Raw genomic sequence first — 16,200 nt, 5'->3', positions numbered from 1 at the left:
TTGATGAGTTTAGGAGGTGTGTTAATGCATAATCAACAAGTTGTAGCTTATGCTTCAAGGAAACTCAAAGTGCATGAGAGGAATTATCCGACTCATGATTTAGAATTAGCTGTTATTGTGTTTGTTTTGAAGATTTGGAGACATTTTTTGTTTGGGTCGAGATTCGATTTGTTTAGTGATCACAAGAGTTTGAAGTATTTGTTCGATCAGAAATAGTTGAATATGAGGCAAAGGAGATGGTTAGAATTCTTGAAGGATTATGATTTTGATTTGAATTATCATGCTGGCAAAACGAATGTTGTAGCCGATGCTTTGAGTAGGAAATCTTTGCATATGTCGATGTTGATGGTGCGAGAATTGGATTTGCTTGAACAATTTTGAGATATGAGTTTGGTTTGTGAAGAGACTTATTTTGGAGTGAAGCTTGGTATGTTGAAGCTTACTAGTGGAATTTTGGATGAGATTCGAGAAGGTCAGAAATCTGATTTGGTTTTGGTAGATCGATTGACGTTGATCAATCAAGGTAAAGGTGGTGATTTTCGGATTGATGAGAATGGTATCATGAGGTGTCATGATAGAGTTTGTGTTCCCGAGTTGTTTCCTTGAGGTAATTTCCGAGGACGAAAATACTTTAAGTGGGGGAGAGTTGTAACACCTTGATTTAATTTCTGTATTTATTTATTAGGTGTTTATTTTAATTAATCATTATTTGGTGTGATAATTAATTAAATATGTGTTCTGCTGATTATTTGAATTATTTGAATTATTTGAATATATGTGTTATTTGAATAACTGAATTTTATGAATAGAAATAGTAATTGTCTAGTAATGGGCCTAATTAATTAGAATGGGTGGATAAGTGGGTTAAGCCCATTATGAGTTAAAAAGATAGTAAGGTTTTTAGAGATTAAAGTTAGTTTTGTAAAACAAGAGAAGAAGAGAGAATAAAATAGAATAGAAGAGAAGAGAAAGAGGAGAAGAGGAAACTAGAAGAAGAAGGACCTAGAGATTTCATCTATACTAAGGTAGGGATGGAATTTCAAGTGGTTATGGATAAACATAATGTATGTAATGTATGTGGGTTAGATATCATAAACTTAGGATTTGGGGATTTTGATTTTGAGAAACCCTAATATATGTTTATGTTTTAATCCATGAAATTGATGTTTATGTTATGCTATGATGTTTCTATATTGAATTTCATGAATGAGTATGTGTATAGAACATGATTTGGTGTATAATTGCATGTTTGAGTTTCACTTAAAAATGGTTAATTTGGGATTTTGGTGAAAATTAGTAGAGCTTAGAATCTTGTTTCTATGATCATAATAGTTGCTATATGTTATATATAGATTGTATAACTATTTATTTCTTGAAAAATGATGGATTAATGTGGTTTTATGATGAAAATTCGGGCTGGACAACAGCATTTTTGCAACAACAAATTTTCTGATTTTTGACAGGATTTTTGCAACAGCAAATTTTCTGGTTTTTGACAGCATTTTCACAACAGCAAATTTTCTGCTTTTTGACAACATTTTCGCAACAAAAAATTTTCTGGTTTTTGACAGCATTTTGAAAAACTTGTAAGCTCAATAAATTTTGATCCGTAACTCCGTTTGAGGTGCCGTTTGAACCGTTACGAAGCTAAGGATATTATCTATAATGTGATATTCATTTTGATAACAGTAGATTAATATTTTATCAAAAGAATCCTAATATGGATGTATGTTGTATGTGTGGTGAATGTGAATGACATGTTTTCTATTGTTTGACATGTATTGGATGGTTTTAGATGGATTTTGTGAAGAAACATAATACATGAAATTATGTATGTGATGATGTGAATTTGATGAATAACATGAATTGGCTTGTTTGCTTTATGTTAATGTGTTGTGATGAGATGATGAATGCTATTTGATGTATTGTTTGGGTTTGAAGTCATATTAGGTGTATGTTGTGCAAATGTTGGATGTGGTATGCTTATGTATGACTAAGGGGTTGTGATCGTCTTAATTGCATGAGTCTTGTTGTTGTTGCACACTTACATTAGCATGAGTCTATGAAAGAGGCAATGTTGGGTAATCTCGCATAGATTATTTGCTTGTCCCAAACCTAACGCCGAATGGGGTTTGAAAGCTTAAGGCTAAATCAAGCTTTAGAGGTGGTTATCTAGTCTATTTGAGAGACGCCCGGCAAGTTGGAAATGATAACGGATGGGATCCACATGCATATCGCATTGAGTCACGCATTGAGTCGCATGTGTCTGTATGAATTGTTGTTTGTGTGATTATGTGATATGATTGTGTGGATATGATTTTGGTAGATATGCATATACGTGGACTTTAGGTGATCCATTTGATATGAATTATTGATGTGTTGTTGATGTGATATATGTGCATATTTGTGATATATGTGATGAAATGGTGACTTGTATATATTATGGGATCATGTGAAAGTTGTATACATATTTGATGATGATTTGTAAATGATGATGGATGATAATATGTACATGAAATCGATATGTTGTGAAATATGACTTTTGTACATCGTTTAGTATTTATAAATGAATACTTGTGGATTGTTGAGTCATGTCGTATGATGATAAACATGTGATTCTTTAATAAGATGATATGATGCATGTTTGTATGAAGCGTGATGAATTCTAATAATGTATGTATGTTTGTTATACATTTCATATTATTATGTTTTTCTATAATGATTTGAATTCTCACCCTTCTGTTGGAATAATGTTCTATCGTGACATCGCTCAGGTACCGGAGATAGTGGTGTTTCGCACAAGGATTAGATTCGAAGGCTAGTTCTTATTGTGTTTTGACTAGGTAGTCTATAATGCTCTGGTCATGTAACATTTGGGTTTATGGAATTATTTGTATTTGTTTTGATATTGAGAGATATTGTTGTGTTCTCTTTTATCTTGTTATTTGGATATGTTGGTTTTGATGTTGAGTGGCCTTAGAGCCCAAAACGATATTTTATGGTAGATGATTTATGGGAATCATCACTATTTACCATTTATGAAGAGATATCTTATTCCGCTGTGTGAGTTTGAATGTTGGTTATTTGATTTTGATTTATAATCCTTGTTATTTGAATGTGACCATGACATATGTTGTTTCTAACATAAGTAAATGTGATGCCCTCATATATACATGCTTTAATTTACTCTGATTATGCAATTGTGTGCTGTATTTGAATAGTAGAAGTTTGGGGGTGTTACATCATTTTGAATTTTGAATTTTTTTTCCACCTAGATAAGAAATTCTCGAAATTAATACTAACATTGTCTCGTGGTAGGCTGGTATTTCACATAGAGTTGAAATTATGCCATATGTACTTAGTTTCTAGACATACATGCACATACTTTGTGTATTATATTGACTTTATCTTGTGGTAGGCTATTTTTTATCCATTATATCTCAATCATGCACTAGTATTATTATTTAAGGGGGCGGTTTTTGTTTTTTATGAAAGGGGTGGTATCTACTTATTTTTTTGGTGTGATTTAAGAAGTTAAATATATAATTACTCTCTTTCATTGGAAATTGAATATTGTATTCTCTTATTTCGGATGTTAGATGTTTCGCAAAAAATAGCATTTTAAAATAAATTGACGACAAATGAAATATTGACTTTTTTATTTTGACACGGAACTAACACTGGACTTCCCTGTATGATTAATTTTAGAATAAAGTAATGAAAAGTAGCGCAGTCTTCCTTGAAAAAGGCACTAACTGACTATACATATATGTGTGTAGTAGCAACAAAGTTATAGAAAGTGTGAAAATGGCAGAAGAGAAAGGAAGAGTTTGTGTAACAGGAGGTACAGGTTTTATTGGTTCATGGATCATCAAGACACTCCTTGAAGATGGTTACACTGTTAATACCACTGTTAGAGCTGATCCAGGTAAAATATATATTAGTTTTTAAAATTTAGTTAATTTGATAAATATTAATATTGTTAGATTGAACAGTATAGTTATACGTATGAGTTTCTGATAATTATTATCATTTTGTAAATGGCAGGGAAAAAAAGAGATATAAGTTTTCTCACAAATCTTCCCGGAGCATCTGAAAAACTAAAAATTTTCACTGCGGATCTTAGCAAACCAGAAAGCTTCAACGAAGCAATAGAAGGGTGCGTTGGAATATTCCACACCGCAACTCCGATGGATTTCGAAGAGAGCGAACCTGAAGAAGTAGTGACGAAAAGAAACATCGACGGAGCTTTAGGAATTCTAAAAGCATGCAAAAACTCAAAGACAGTGAAGAGAGTCGTTTACACTTCAAGCGCTTCCGCTGTTTATCTTCAAGAGAAAGAATTAGATGTATTGGATGAAAGTCATTGGAGTGATGTTAATCTTCTAAGAACTTTGAAGCCCTTTGCGTGGCCGTATTCAGTTTCTAAGACACTAGCTGAGAAAGCTGTTCTTGAATTCGGAGAACAACATGGGTTGGAAATTGTCACTGTTATACCAACTTTTGTTGTTGGACCCTTCATATGTCCTAAACTTCCTGCATCTGTTTATAGTTCACTATCTTTCTTATTTGGTAAGTGATGATTAATTTTTTTTTTGTATTAATGTTTTTTTCTTTCTAATCTTCATATTAAGAATGAAAAATTGATTAATGTTGTAGGGGACAAGAATCCATTTGCTATGTCTCATCTTCATATTGTGCATGTTGATGATGTTGCAAGAGCACATATATTTTTGTTTGAGCATCCAAATCCAAAAGGGAGATATAATTGTTCACCCTTCATTGCACCTCTTGAAGAAGTAGTTCAAATTCTTTCTCCTAAATATCCTGAATTTAATATACCAACATTAGAGTGAGTTACAATATCCCTTTCCATGGAAACTTATTTTTTGTTATTTATTTTTGTTGTTACTAATATTTAATTTGTTTTATCTTTTAGGGAGGTGAAGAACATTAAAGGTAACAAGCTTTCACATTTAACCTCAAAGAAACTCAAGGATGCTGGATTTGAGTTCAAGTATAGTGTTGAAGAAATGTTGGATGATACAATTCAGTGTTGTAAGGAAAAGGGTTATCTTTGATAAAAAATACTGAAGTTATATATCAAGTTTAGTAACTATTGTATGCACGAAGGAGTGAGGGGAAATAAATGTATGCATTTTAGCACTTACTGTAGTACACTTTTCTTTAACAATCAAAATAAGACTAAAACCATACACACTCTTTTATTACGAACATAAAAAAGAGCAAGAACTAGAACTTACATTGAACTCATAAAAACATTACCAACATTTCTAACATAATCCCCATCTTGATACATTGATGATGATCCCATATAATTTGAGTTACGAGCACAACCAAAAGCAGAGCAATATGTTTGCACAGCAGTCAATACCAAAAACACAATAGCTGCCAAAGCTGTCAACATCTTCCCATAAGAAGACATATACTTAATCATAGCCATTTTTTGAGCTTGACTACTTTTGAATTTAGCATTCACCCTTTTAATCACTTGATCCAATTTTTGAACCTTTATTGGCCTAATAGATTTTCCCATCAACCCATTGAAAAGTTGTGCAACACCTTCATAACTCATCTCAGTTTCAATGATTTTCTCATTAACCAATAGTTTCACATCTTCTGGAGTGTCTATAATGGCTCTCATTAATTCAATGTACCTTGTGAAAATTAACCCTTTGGATTCAATCAATGATTCATAAGCCATGAGATTTCTTATGATTACTTCTGAATTCATGTCTAGTTTGATAACGGGTAAGTAAAATTGACATTTAATTTCATCGAAATCAATGGATGAGATTCCATTTCCACTTATATCTGACGGTTGGAATTTGATTCCAGCATTGTTAAGTTCTGTTACAGATGGGATGCTTACATTTGAGATGTTGTTGTCCCAATTTGTTGAGTAATCCTCTTTTCTAACGTTTTCACTTGTTTTCTTAATTTCTCCGACGATTTTTGTCCATGGTTTTATGTAGGAGAATTTTGTTTCGTTCTTTGATAAAAAATCATATAACACCTCAACGAAAGGATTAATGATATCTAATAGTTTCACTAATGGGCGTAACGCCCATTTAACGAAACTAAATAGAGTTTTTAATATCCAAAAAAATATGGTGAAAATGAACTTTATAATAAAACCTATTATAATACAAATAGCCACAAAAATTGCAAGAAAATTGAAGCAAATAGAACAAGCATAACTCACTTTTTTCTTGTCATTAGGTTGATTATGAGGCTCGGGCTTTAGCTTAAGCTCAGACTGTATCGCGGGTTTAGGTTCAGATTCAGATTGAGGTTTGGACGTAGACTCTGACTCAAGTTTAGATTGTAATTTGGACTTAGACTCAGACTCAGATTGTGATTTGGATGTAAACTCTAACTCAAGCTTAGATTGTGGTGTGGACTTAGACTCAGAGTCAAATTGTGGCTCGGGATTGGATTTGATTTCGAGTTTTAGATCAGACCTAGGAGGTTCTTCAGGATCAGAATGATTGGGTACAATCAAATGATACATTAGATCCAACAAATGTGCATGATTTTCTGGATTTTTGGTGAGTTGAAATTCATGAACAAATGGACAGAGTGATTCACAAAATAATCTCATGGATGGTCCAAGATTTTGATGAGCTTCCTTTTCTAGAGACGATTCAATTTCATCTCTAGTTATGGTGACAAGGGCTGTGTTGACTTGCTTAAGAAAATGAGTTGGAATTTGATTCTCAAGCATAAAAACATCTCTTACGATAAAATTCATGGTCAACTCTACACCAGCAGAGTTGACCATGGAAATACCATGTTTTCCGGTTAAGAAGTAAGAGTATTGTTGATCTTGTTGAGGTTTTATTGTTAAAGCTCTATGCAATAACCCCAACAAGAATAAGCCATCAACAGTGAGTAAGTATAAGAGGGTTTGATAAGGGTATTTGGAAGCTACATCAATATGGTAGAAAGCTTGTATATATGAATGTGAGAGAATTGATTTAAGACGATGTTTGAGTGTTTCGGTGTCAAAGTGGTGAAAGAGGTGTTTGAGAGCTCTTTTGGATGAATCTAATTTCAATTTATCATTCATGATGAGATCAGATTTGTAATGGTGATAAGGACCAAGTCCTATAAATTGAGGGATAAAAGCTTCTGGATTTGAGGATCTTAAAGATTTGGGGACTTGTGACACACTTACTATGATTTCATCATGTGTGTTTTGTTCCACTTCAGGTAGAAGACTTTTGCAAATATCTATTACCCATTGCTCATCGGTGTAGGCTACTGCATTAGAGGCCATTTTAATTGTTTTTTTTTTTTTTTTTTTTAATTTGTTGTGTGTTCTTGAGCTAGGGATGTACAATTATATACAAAGATGGAAATCTTAAGTCTCCCAAAGTTTTGTTTCTTTAATGATTATGGTCGTGGTTGACCTATTATATTATCATAGTCCTCTCTTGATCTACTCATGCATCCAACATGGATGAATTGTTTTCTCATATGGTTTCATTTGTATATTTATTTATGAATGTTAGGTGATAAACCCCAGTTGCATATATTTATTGGGAGCAACTTTGAGTATAATTTTAGAGTTCAATTTTATAAATGATTAATGTATAAAAAAAATTATACAGTTACCAAATCACTGTGTACTCATTTTTACATTTCTAGAAAAAACTAAATAGAAATATATATATATATATATATATATATATATATATATATATATATATATATATATATATATATATATATATATATATATATATATATATATATATATATAAACAACCATAGGCATATAGACCAGTGACAAAAGTATTTATGTTCGCCTTTTGACGAAGATAAATGAAATTGAAAGATCTCATTAGACACTCAAACAAACATCATGAACTTCTCAATGTTTAATATCATAAACAGAATTAAATGCTCTATCGAAATATAATTGAATTCCCCGGCTTTCATATTGACGAAACACATGTTAGTCAAATTAAGTTAAATTAATTTCACTTTTTTGGACCTCTCAAATATGATATGTTGAACTGATAGGCATGATCACTCATTTTAGTTGGCATATCACTTTAAAATCTCAACCAATCTAGACTAAATTCTTACACCTTGTTAAAGAGTAAACATTCACAAAATAAATGTTAAGTCATTTTTCAAAGGTGCATCCATTAGTGCACAAATTTTAACTATGATAAAATGACACCATGTTTCTATAGGTTATCTTATAGGAAACATATTAATCAACAACCTCCATTTTAGTAGCAATACTTTCAGTGGGACCAATTTTTTTCCGACTTGCAAGGTGAAGTTATTCTGAATCGTTTTTCGAGTTCTTTCACAATACATTTTAGACATCTTTGACTGAATACACATTATTATCCAATGAATTCCAGCTTCACAAGTCTTGTTTCTTATTAGTCCACACAAAAAATTTAGACTACAACAAAGAACATTCCTTTGTCATTTTTATTGGGAGGATTTTTCATTAGAGAGCATTGAACATTGTAAAACTTCTTTTTTTAGAGCAACACCTTTGTGAGAGAGACACTACATATTCACCCAAAACCTTAAGGTGATAGGTGGGTGAGCTCTCTCACTTATAAATGTTCAAGTTTCCATATTTTAAACCAATGTAGGACTATTACCCACACTACTCACACTTGTTATATTCTCAACATTCCCCCTAAAGTATGAGTCCACAGTTCTCTCCCTCAAGTGGAAGCTCTTCTTACTTCCACAAACTCTTGTACCGCATGGAACGTTTCTTACTCACCACTGTTGTGTCGTTGTTGACACTCTTCAACGTAACGTTTCTTACTTACCACTCTTGTGGCGCCTTAACTTTCTATACAAGTAAGTCGATCCCTTTCTCGAACTAAAGACTCTGCTACCATTTGTTAGGGCTAATTAGGAGGAGCATCAACATTGGGCCAAGAGAAACACGCAAGTGAGAAAGACACCACATATTCATCCAAAACCTTAAGGTGATATGTGTGTGGATTCTCCCACTTATAAATGCCCAAGTCTCCATATTTATAACTAATGTGGGACTTCAACACACACTTGACTTATTTATGACCAAATTGGACTTCACGGGGGGTGTTGTCATCTATATGTCCTTGAAAACCAGGAGGACTAGGATTCGCTACAAACTAGGGGGGATTTTTTTTATAATAAAATTTTGGATGATCCCTCCATCCATGATTATAGGTATTAGTGTGCGGGTTCCCTTGCAGATTATTATTAAAATAGTTAATGCCTTATTGGTTAGTTCCTCTAGCGAGGACTGACTAACAATCAACAGTGGAGTGTCTACTGTTGGGTTAATAGAAGCTAGTGTGGGTGGGGTAATGCTCAAATTTTATATTTTCTGGTAGAGAGTGTCTACTTTGACATTTATATGATCAAACAGACTAATTTCATAAAGTGCACCCTTTTTAGGGGCTTTTAGAATGATTTCACATGAGTTTCTCCATGAGTGATGGTTCTTCGTCATGTCCTCTTTAATAATATAGCCTACGTCCTAAGGACTATTATAGCCTATAAATGAGACCATTATATAATGTGTGGACAATGAGCCACTTTTCGATCCCATGAAATGGCCTAACTAAATCCTTAAAACACTTTCAAGCGTCAAATAACGATTCGCTGTCCTCTTGTATAAAATTATATGTTTCACTCCTCACTTGTGCCATTTTACTCAGTGGAAAATTCCGTATGAGAAATTTTGCTTTTAGTTGACCCTAAGTTGGTATGGAGTTGGAGGGTAAGGTTTGGAGCCACTATCAGGCTTTATCTCTCAAGGAGAAAGGATATGATCTAAGTCAAATAGTTTTTTTTTATTAAAACTGTTAGATTTTAACATGTTGCAAAATTCCATAAATATAGAGAAATGGAAGTTGGGGTTTTCACTCGGCAACCTGAAGAATATGTTTTGTTGAACCATGCCCACAATAGATGGCTTAATCTCAAAATTGTTAGGTTCTATGAAAGGATGAATTGTAGACTAGTGTGGTTCCTCATCAATAGGAATCACATAGTCCTTAAGAGGCTTGGTATCTACTATTGGTTCAACCATTTTATGTCTTAGTATTCAGTATCTCTCGTGCACGAAATGCTTGATCTCGTTAATAGATTCAACAAGGTTTCCTATAGATCAGGTTCTTTGCATACAATGGTATTGAAAGCATTATAGTAACAAAAAAATGCTTTATTCTATATGGGGATAAATCATAACTTCAATATCAAATAAATTTGGTATCCAGCAACTATTAGAACAAGATTTGGTTGTGCATCTATACCTTGAGTTTTGATGATAACAATGTTGTATTTGTGTGAGAATAATTTGTGCACCCTAATGGTTTGTTATTGTTTAGCTTTAATAACCAGTTTTGATTCTGAATATATGACGTGCAACATCATCAGTTTCTGAACAATGAGTTCCAAATCCGCTTCTGCGCTAGCTATTAGAAGTTCTGAAAGATGTTCAATATTGATGTTGCAATGATCTTTCAGCTTATATGTTGATTCACTCATGAGAAGCTTCTGAGGAGAAATCATGTTGTTGCTGCAATGTTCTTTCAGTTCGTGCGTCTGGACGTGACTCTAATCACCAAACATCTGAAGAATGGAAAGCTTCTAAAGTTATGTTTTGTAGCTGAAGATTCTGAATATCTCAAGCCAGACGATTGAAGTTATCAAGGTTCTGACTGTAGATTCTGAAGACTCTGAAGATTTTGAAGATACTGAATATCTCAAGCCAGACTACTGACGTTGTCAAGGTTTTGACCAAAGATTCTGAAGTTTCTGAATCCAAATCTATGTTTCTTCATTTCATGCTTCATCAAATTTCATCAGAAGACAATGAACTTGCAGATAAGATCAAAAGGGAACATGATCAAATAGTACATAATACAAATCGAATATCCTCTCCACTACCTGATTTCATGGGCAAGGACAATATTATACATCACACCTGTTACTGATTTGTGGGCGAAGGACAATATGCAATATCACTCTTTTCACCATCCAACAGTGGACAACCGCTCTATGAGCTTTTCCCATTTTTCCCTCCAACGCTCTTCTCCTTTTGTTATGTAAGTGGGACATAGAGACTTGAAGAATATACACATATAGAATAATACTGAAGCGCTGCAAAAACTTGACAAAGTTTATTTGAAAAGCTATCATTTTTCTATACAAATTTTCTTTAAGTATTTGTTTATCATGTGTAAAATATGTTTGTATAGAAGCATCTTGTAACACACAAAAATATTATTCAAACAATTTGTTTGATTCCTTTAGGAGGTTATCCTTGAGAAGACAAAGAAGGTTATTTTTTGTGAGTCCTTAAGGAGACTAGGGTATAGTTAGATCCTTGAGAAGACAAAGAAGGTTATTATTTGTGATTATTGTAATATGTTGATTATAATGGATTAAGTCCTTGTGTATAAGGAAAAATCACCTTGTCGGATGGACTGGAGTAGCTTTGAGTTTCAAGCAAACAAGGATAAAAATACTTGTGTTTTTATCTCTTTGTTATTAACCTGCTAGTGGTGTTCTTGTGTTGGAAAAAGCTTTTGCTTGTAAAACCCAATTCAAATCCCCCTTTATTGTGTTTTTCGCACCTTCAATTGGTATCAGAGCCTAGTTCTGATTATGATAAAAGATTTATCAAAACTTCACCGTGTTCAGTACCGATCCAGTTTGTGTGAGAAACAATGGTCGCTGCTAACATTGTTAACAATAATGAAAGATATCACTACAGTGAAAAACCGCCAATCTTTGATGGTGAGAAATTTGATTATTGGAAATATAGAATAAAAAACTTCTTTCTTGGTTCCGATATTGATCTTTGGGATCTTGTAGTCGATGGCTACGTTCACCTAGTTAATGTTGAAGCAAATATTATAGCAAGAAGTGCTATGACTGATCAATTTAAGAAAGATTTCAAAAATCATCAAAAGGCCAGAAATATATTGCTAAAGGATATCTCTTATACCGAGTATGAGAAGATAACAAATAGAGATTCTTCCAAATCCATTTTTGACTCTATGAGGATGACTCATGAGGGGAATGCTCAAGTAAAGGAGACAAAGGCCTTGACCTTAATCCAGAAGTACGAGACATTTAAAATGGAAGATAATAAAATAGTTGAGACTATGTTCTTAAGGTTTCAGATGCTTGTTGCGGGACTTAAAGTTTTGGACAAAGGATACTCTACAAGTGACCATGTTAAGAAGATTATCAGAAGTCTTCCCAAAAAATGGAGACCTACGGTAACTTGTTTGAAGCTGGAAAAGGTTCTAAACAATGTTGGTCTTGAAGAAATTGTTAGTTCTTTAAGAATCCACGAGATTGAGCTCGGGGAAGATGAACCTCAGAAGTGAGGTAAATTTATTGCTCTAAAGTCTAAGCCTGAGAAGACAAGAGCTTATCAAGTTGAGGAAGAATCAGAAGGATCTAATGAAGACTCATAAGATGATGATGAGTTATCTCTAATTTCAAAGGGAGTCAACCGACTCTAGAAACACAGGAAAAATGGTCAAGGAAAGTTCAGAGGAGACAAAAGGAATGTTGGTCGTTTTGATTCTTCGTCTGGACAGAAGAATCAAGGTTCTATAAAAGAAGTTATCTGCTTTGAGTGCAAGGAGCCATGCCACTACAAAAATGATTGTTCAAGTCTGAAAAAGGATAGAAGGCCTAAGAAGAACTTTTCCAAAGGCAAGAAGGGGTTGATGGCCACATGGGATGACTCAGAATCCGAAGAAGAAGATTCTGACGAAGAAAAAACTAACGTTGCATTGATGGCAACTACAGATGATCCTGAAGGTTCTAAAGAACCAGAAGACAAGGTATTATCAGAATAAGAATCCAACTCCGATTCTGAAGAGGTATTTCTAACCTATCTCGTTCTGATCTTGAATCATGTCTTTCTGAAATGCTGGAAAAGTACCAAAGTCTTTAGAGTAAATACAAGGACCTTAAAGAAGTCCAAGTAGTTGCTTCTGAAACTCGTAGTGAGCTTAAGAAATATATTTCCTTTCTAAATGAAAAAGTATTTTCTTTAGAAAGTAACAACAATGTTTTGAAAAGAAAAATTTCAAAACTAGACGAGGAAATAGTCTTAAAAGCTTCTAGTATTGATTGTGTCATTAGATATGACAGAGCATTCCAGTGATTTCTAGCTAAAATCATAGATATAAGCAAAATGACTTACTTGATCTATGGAGTTAGCAGAAATGGAAAGAAAGGTTTAGGTTGTACAAAAACTATAAAACCTAATGAAAGTCAGAAGATAAAACCAAAACCTCTTTATGTGCATTTCGTGCCTGCTGGCACTGAGCTTGATATTTTTGTACAGACATAAAACATACAAAGGATAAGAACTCAGTTCAGAAACCTAAGTATCATGCATAAATTCCCCATGATTATCCTTCTGCTAAAATACCCAAAGTTGTAAACAACTCTGGAAAAACTAACAAGAGAGGACCCAGAAAGTGGGTACTTAAGGATAAGATAATTTATGTTGCAGACATCCTTAGCAGTTCAGTTGAAACACCAGTCATGGTACCTGGACATTGGATGTTCACGACATATGACGGGCATAAGGTCTATGTTCCAAGATTTGGAACTTAAGCCGGAAGGCTTCGTTGGTTTCAAAGGAAACCAGAAAGGAAAGATCATTGGCTCTGGAACTATTGGTAGTGGTAAACTTCCTTATATTATTAATGTTCTTTTAGTTGATAGTCTAATGCATAACCTATTGTCTATTAGTCAACTTAGTGACAATGGTTATGATATAATCTTTAATCAAAATTCATGTAAAGTTGTTAGTCAAAAAGATGGTACAATCCTTTTTAACGGAAAGAGAAAGAACAACATTTATAAAATTAGACTTTCTGATCTTGAGGATCAAAATGGAAAATGTCTAATGTCTGTTAATGAGGAGCAATGGGTATGGCACGGGCGTTTGGGACATGTTAGCATGAGAAGGATTTCTTAGCTAAATAAGCTTGGATTAGTCAGAGGCTTACCCAACCTGAAGTTTGCTTCAGATGCTCTTTGTGAAGCATGTAATAAAGGAAACTTTTCTAAAACATCTTTCAAAGCGAAAACTATTGTTTCTACCTTTAGACCGTTAGAACTTATGGACATTGATTTGTTAGGACCAGTGAAAACTATCTCTATCAATGGAAATAAGTATAGATTAGTCATCATTGATGACTATAGTCGTTGGACATGGGTAAAGTTCTTGAAACACAAGGATGAGTCACATTCTGTGTTCTTCACTCTCTACTCACTAGTGGAAACAAAAATGAATTGCAAAATAGTCAGAGTGAGAAGTGATCATGGTGGTGAATTTGAAAATGATCTTTTTGAAAATCTTTTTGATTCAAATGGTATTTCCCATGATTTCTCTTGTCCTAGAACTCCATAGCAAAATGGAGTTGTAGAAAGGAAGAATAGGACTTTGCAAGAAATGGCTCGCACCATGATCCAAGAAACTAACATGGCTAAGCATTTCTGGGAAGAAGTTGTAAGACCCTAATTTTTGCCCTAAGATCCCTCATGGCTCATATCATATCATATCATATCATAGCCTCAAGGATCAATGCATGCCCTAGCTTCCCTCCTAGTGGGTGGGTATCTTATGAGTGTGATTTTTGATCACCAAGCATGTATTACATTGTATGTCATTGCTTTTCATGTGTTTACTAACCAAAAGTACAAAAATATTGTCATCTAACCATGTTACTTACAGCTGAAACAATCATCAGTCAATCAGTCAAAATCAGCCGTTGAGCAATAGATGGTGGCCATTCTTGAGAATTTGGACCCCATGATCATTAATCAAGAGTTCATTTGAGTTGTGACATCATTTTGAATCAAAATCTCAAGTGGTAGAGGCTTGAATCTCATCAAGGCATTCATCAGTCAACTGAAGCCCTAGCCAGTCAACTGCAAAGTCAATTATGGATTTGGAGGTGGGAAGTGATTAGAAATACTCCATTCATGTTCAAACAAGTCTCATTTGACATTTCAAATACTCACATTGAAGGATTTGAGGTCATACCAAAAGTTTCCAAAAGGAAAAATGACCTATGGTTTCAAGTTTCCAAAAAATGGCAAGTTTTTGGAACGACTTCAACTCAACTTTCCATCATCAAAAAATGTTCAAATGGAATTTTGTTGAACATGAAAGTTGTAGATCTTTCTCTCCCATTTCCAAAAAGTCCAAGATCGTGAGAATCGGATGAACGGTTGAGGAGATATGATCAAATTACCACCGAGCGTGCATGGCAAAATTTTCCATGTATCGATACATACGAATTTCGCATCGATGCATGCAAGGCAAAAAGTGCTATGTATTGATACATACGAGTTATGTGTCGATGCATACTGTTAAAAAATGCTATGTATTGATACAAACAAGTTATGTATCGATGCATACTGTTAAAAAATGCTATGTATTGATACAAACAAGTTATGTGTCGATGCATACTGTTAAAAAGTGCTATGTATTGATACGTACGAGTTGTGTATCGATCCGTACTATTAAAAATGTGCTACGCATCGATGCAGGAGCTTTTGTATCAATACATAACTCTATTTTGAGCTCTCATACAGCACTGTTCACGTCCATATTACTTCATGCACCATTTTCATACACAAGGGTGAAAATCCCATTTTGTCAAAAACACCTCCATTTTTTATCATTTCCATTTACCAATTGGTTAATCATGTTTAGAGGGTGATTAGTAGAGAGTATAAAAGCCTAATTCTAACAGAATTGAAAGGAGAATAATCATTTTTCAGATCCAATCCAAAAAAATTCTCAAATTCTCTCACTTTTCTCCATTCTTCATATTCACTTTTTTTATCAATTCATCAAGAATTCACCGAATTTTTTGCTAGTTCTTTGTTGATTCATGATCTGCAGGTGCTTGTGGAATTCTGTTGAACAAGATTGAGGAGTAAATCGAGCAAATTCACACTGTTGCAATCTTGAGTTCTCACATGGCAGTTACGATTTTCCACTGATCCGTGCATCGTTGAGCTGAATCTTCACTTCCATTCACCTTCTACATCATCAATCGTGATCTGTTTTGTACTTTGGAGCTTTGAATCCAACGAATTCAACGGCTGCATCTCATTTGAGGTAAGATTCGACCGAGCTAATTCTTG

The 16,200-nt window shown here is 33.9% G+C and overlaps 2 protein-coding genes across 2 annotated transcripts; one reads left to right on the top strand and one right to left on the bottom strand.

Annotated features, from left to right (window-relative positions):
• Positions 1–3,695: 3,695 nt before the first annotated feature.
• Positions 3,696–5,214, top strand: LOC127127233 (vestitone reductase). Its single transcript, XM_051056364.1, has 4 exons — positions 3,696–3,928; positions 4,048–4,572; positions 4,660–4,852; positions 4,940–5,214. Exons 1-4 carry the CDS (start codon positions 3,808–3,810, stop codon positions 5,079–5,081), a joined length of 981 nt encoding a protein of 326 aa, XP_050912321.1. The 5' UTR covers positions 3,696–3,807; the 3' UTR covers positions 5,082–5,214.
• A 39-nt stretch (positions 5,215–5,253) lies between these two features.
• On the bottom strand, positions 5,254–7,341 carry LOC127127232 (putative UPF0481 protein At3g02645). The gene has a single exon (XM_051056363.1). The coding sequence runs from the start codon at positions 7,301–7,303 to the stop codon at positions 5,261–5,263; it is 2,043 nt and encodes a 680-aa protein (XP_050912320.1). The 5' UTR covers positions 7,304–7,341; the 3' UTR covers positions 5,254–5,260.
• Positions 7,342–16,200: the final 8,859 nt, after the last annotated feature.

The sequence above is a fragment of the Lathyrus oleraceus genome, chromosome 3 (genome assembly GCF_024323335.1).
Source record: "Lathyrus oleraceus cultivar Zhongwan6 chromosome 3, CAAS_Psat_ZW6_1.0, whole genome shotgun sequence".
Classification (NCBI taxonomy): Eukaryota; Viridiplantae; Streptophyta; class Magnoliopsida; order Fabales; family Fabaceae; genus Lathyrus; species Lathyrus oleraceus.
Note: the sequence above shows the minus strand (reverse complement) of the source record. Positions and strands in the feature narration are given on the sequence as shown.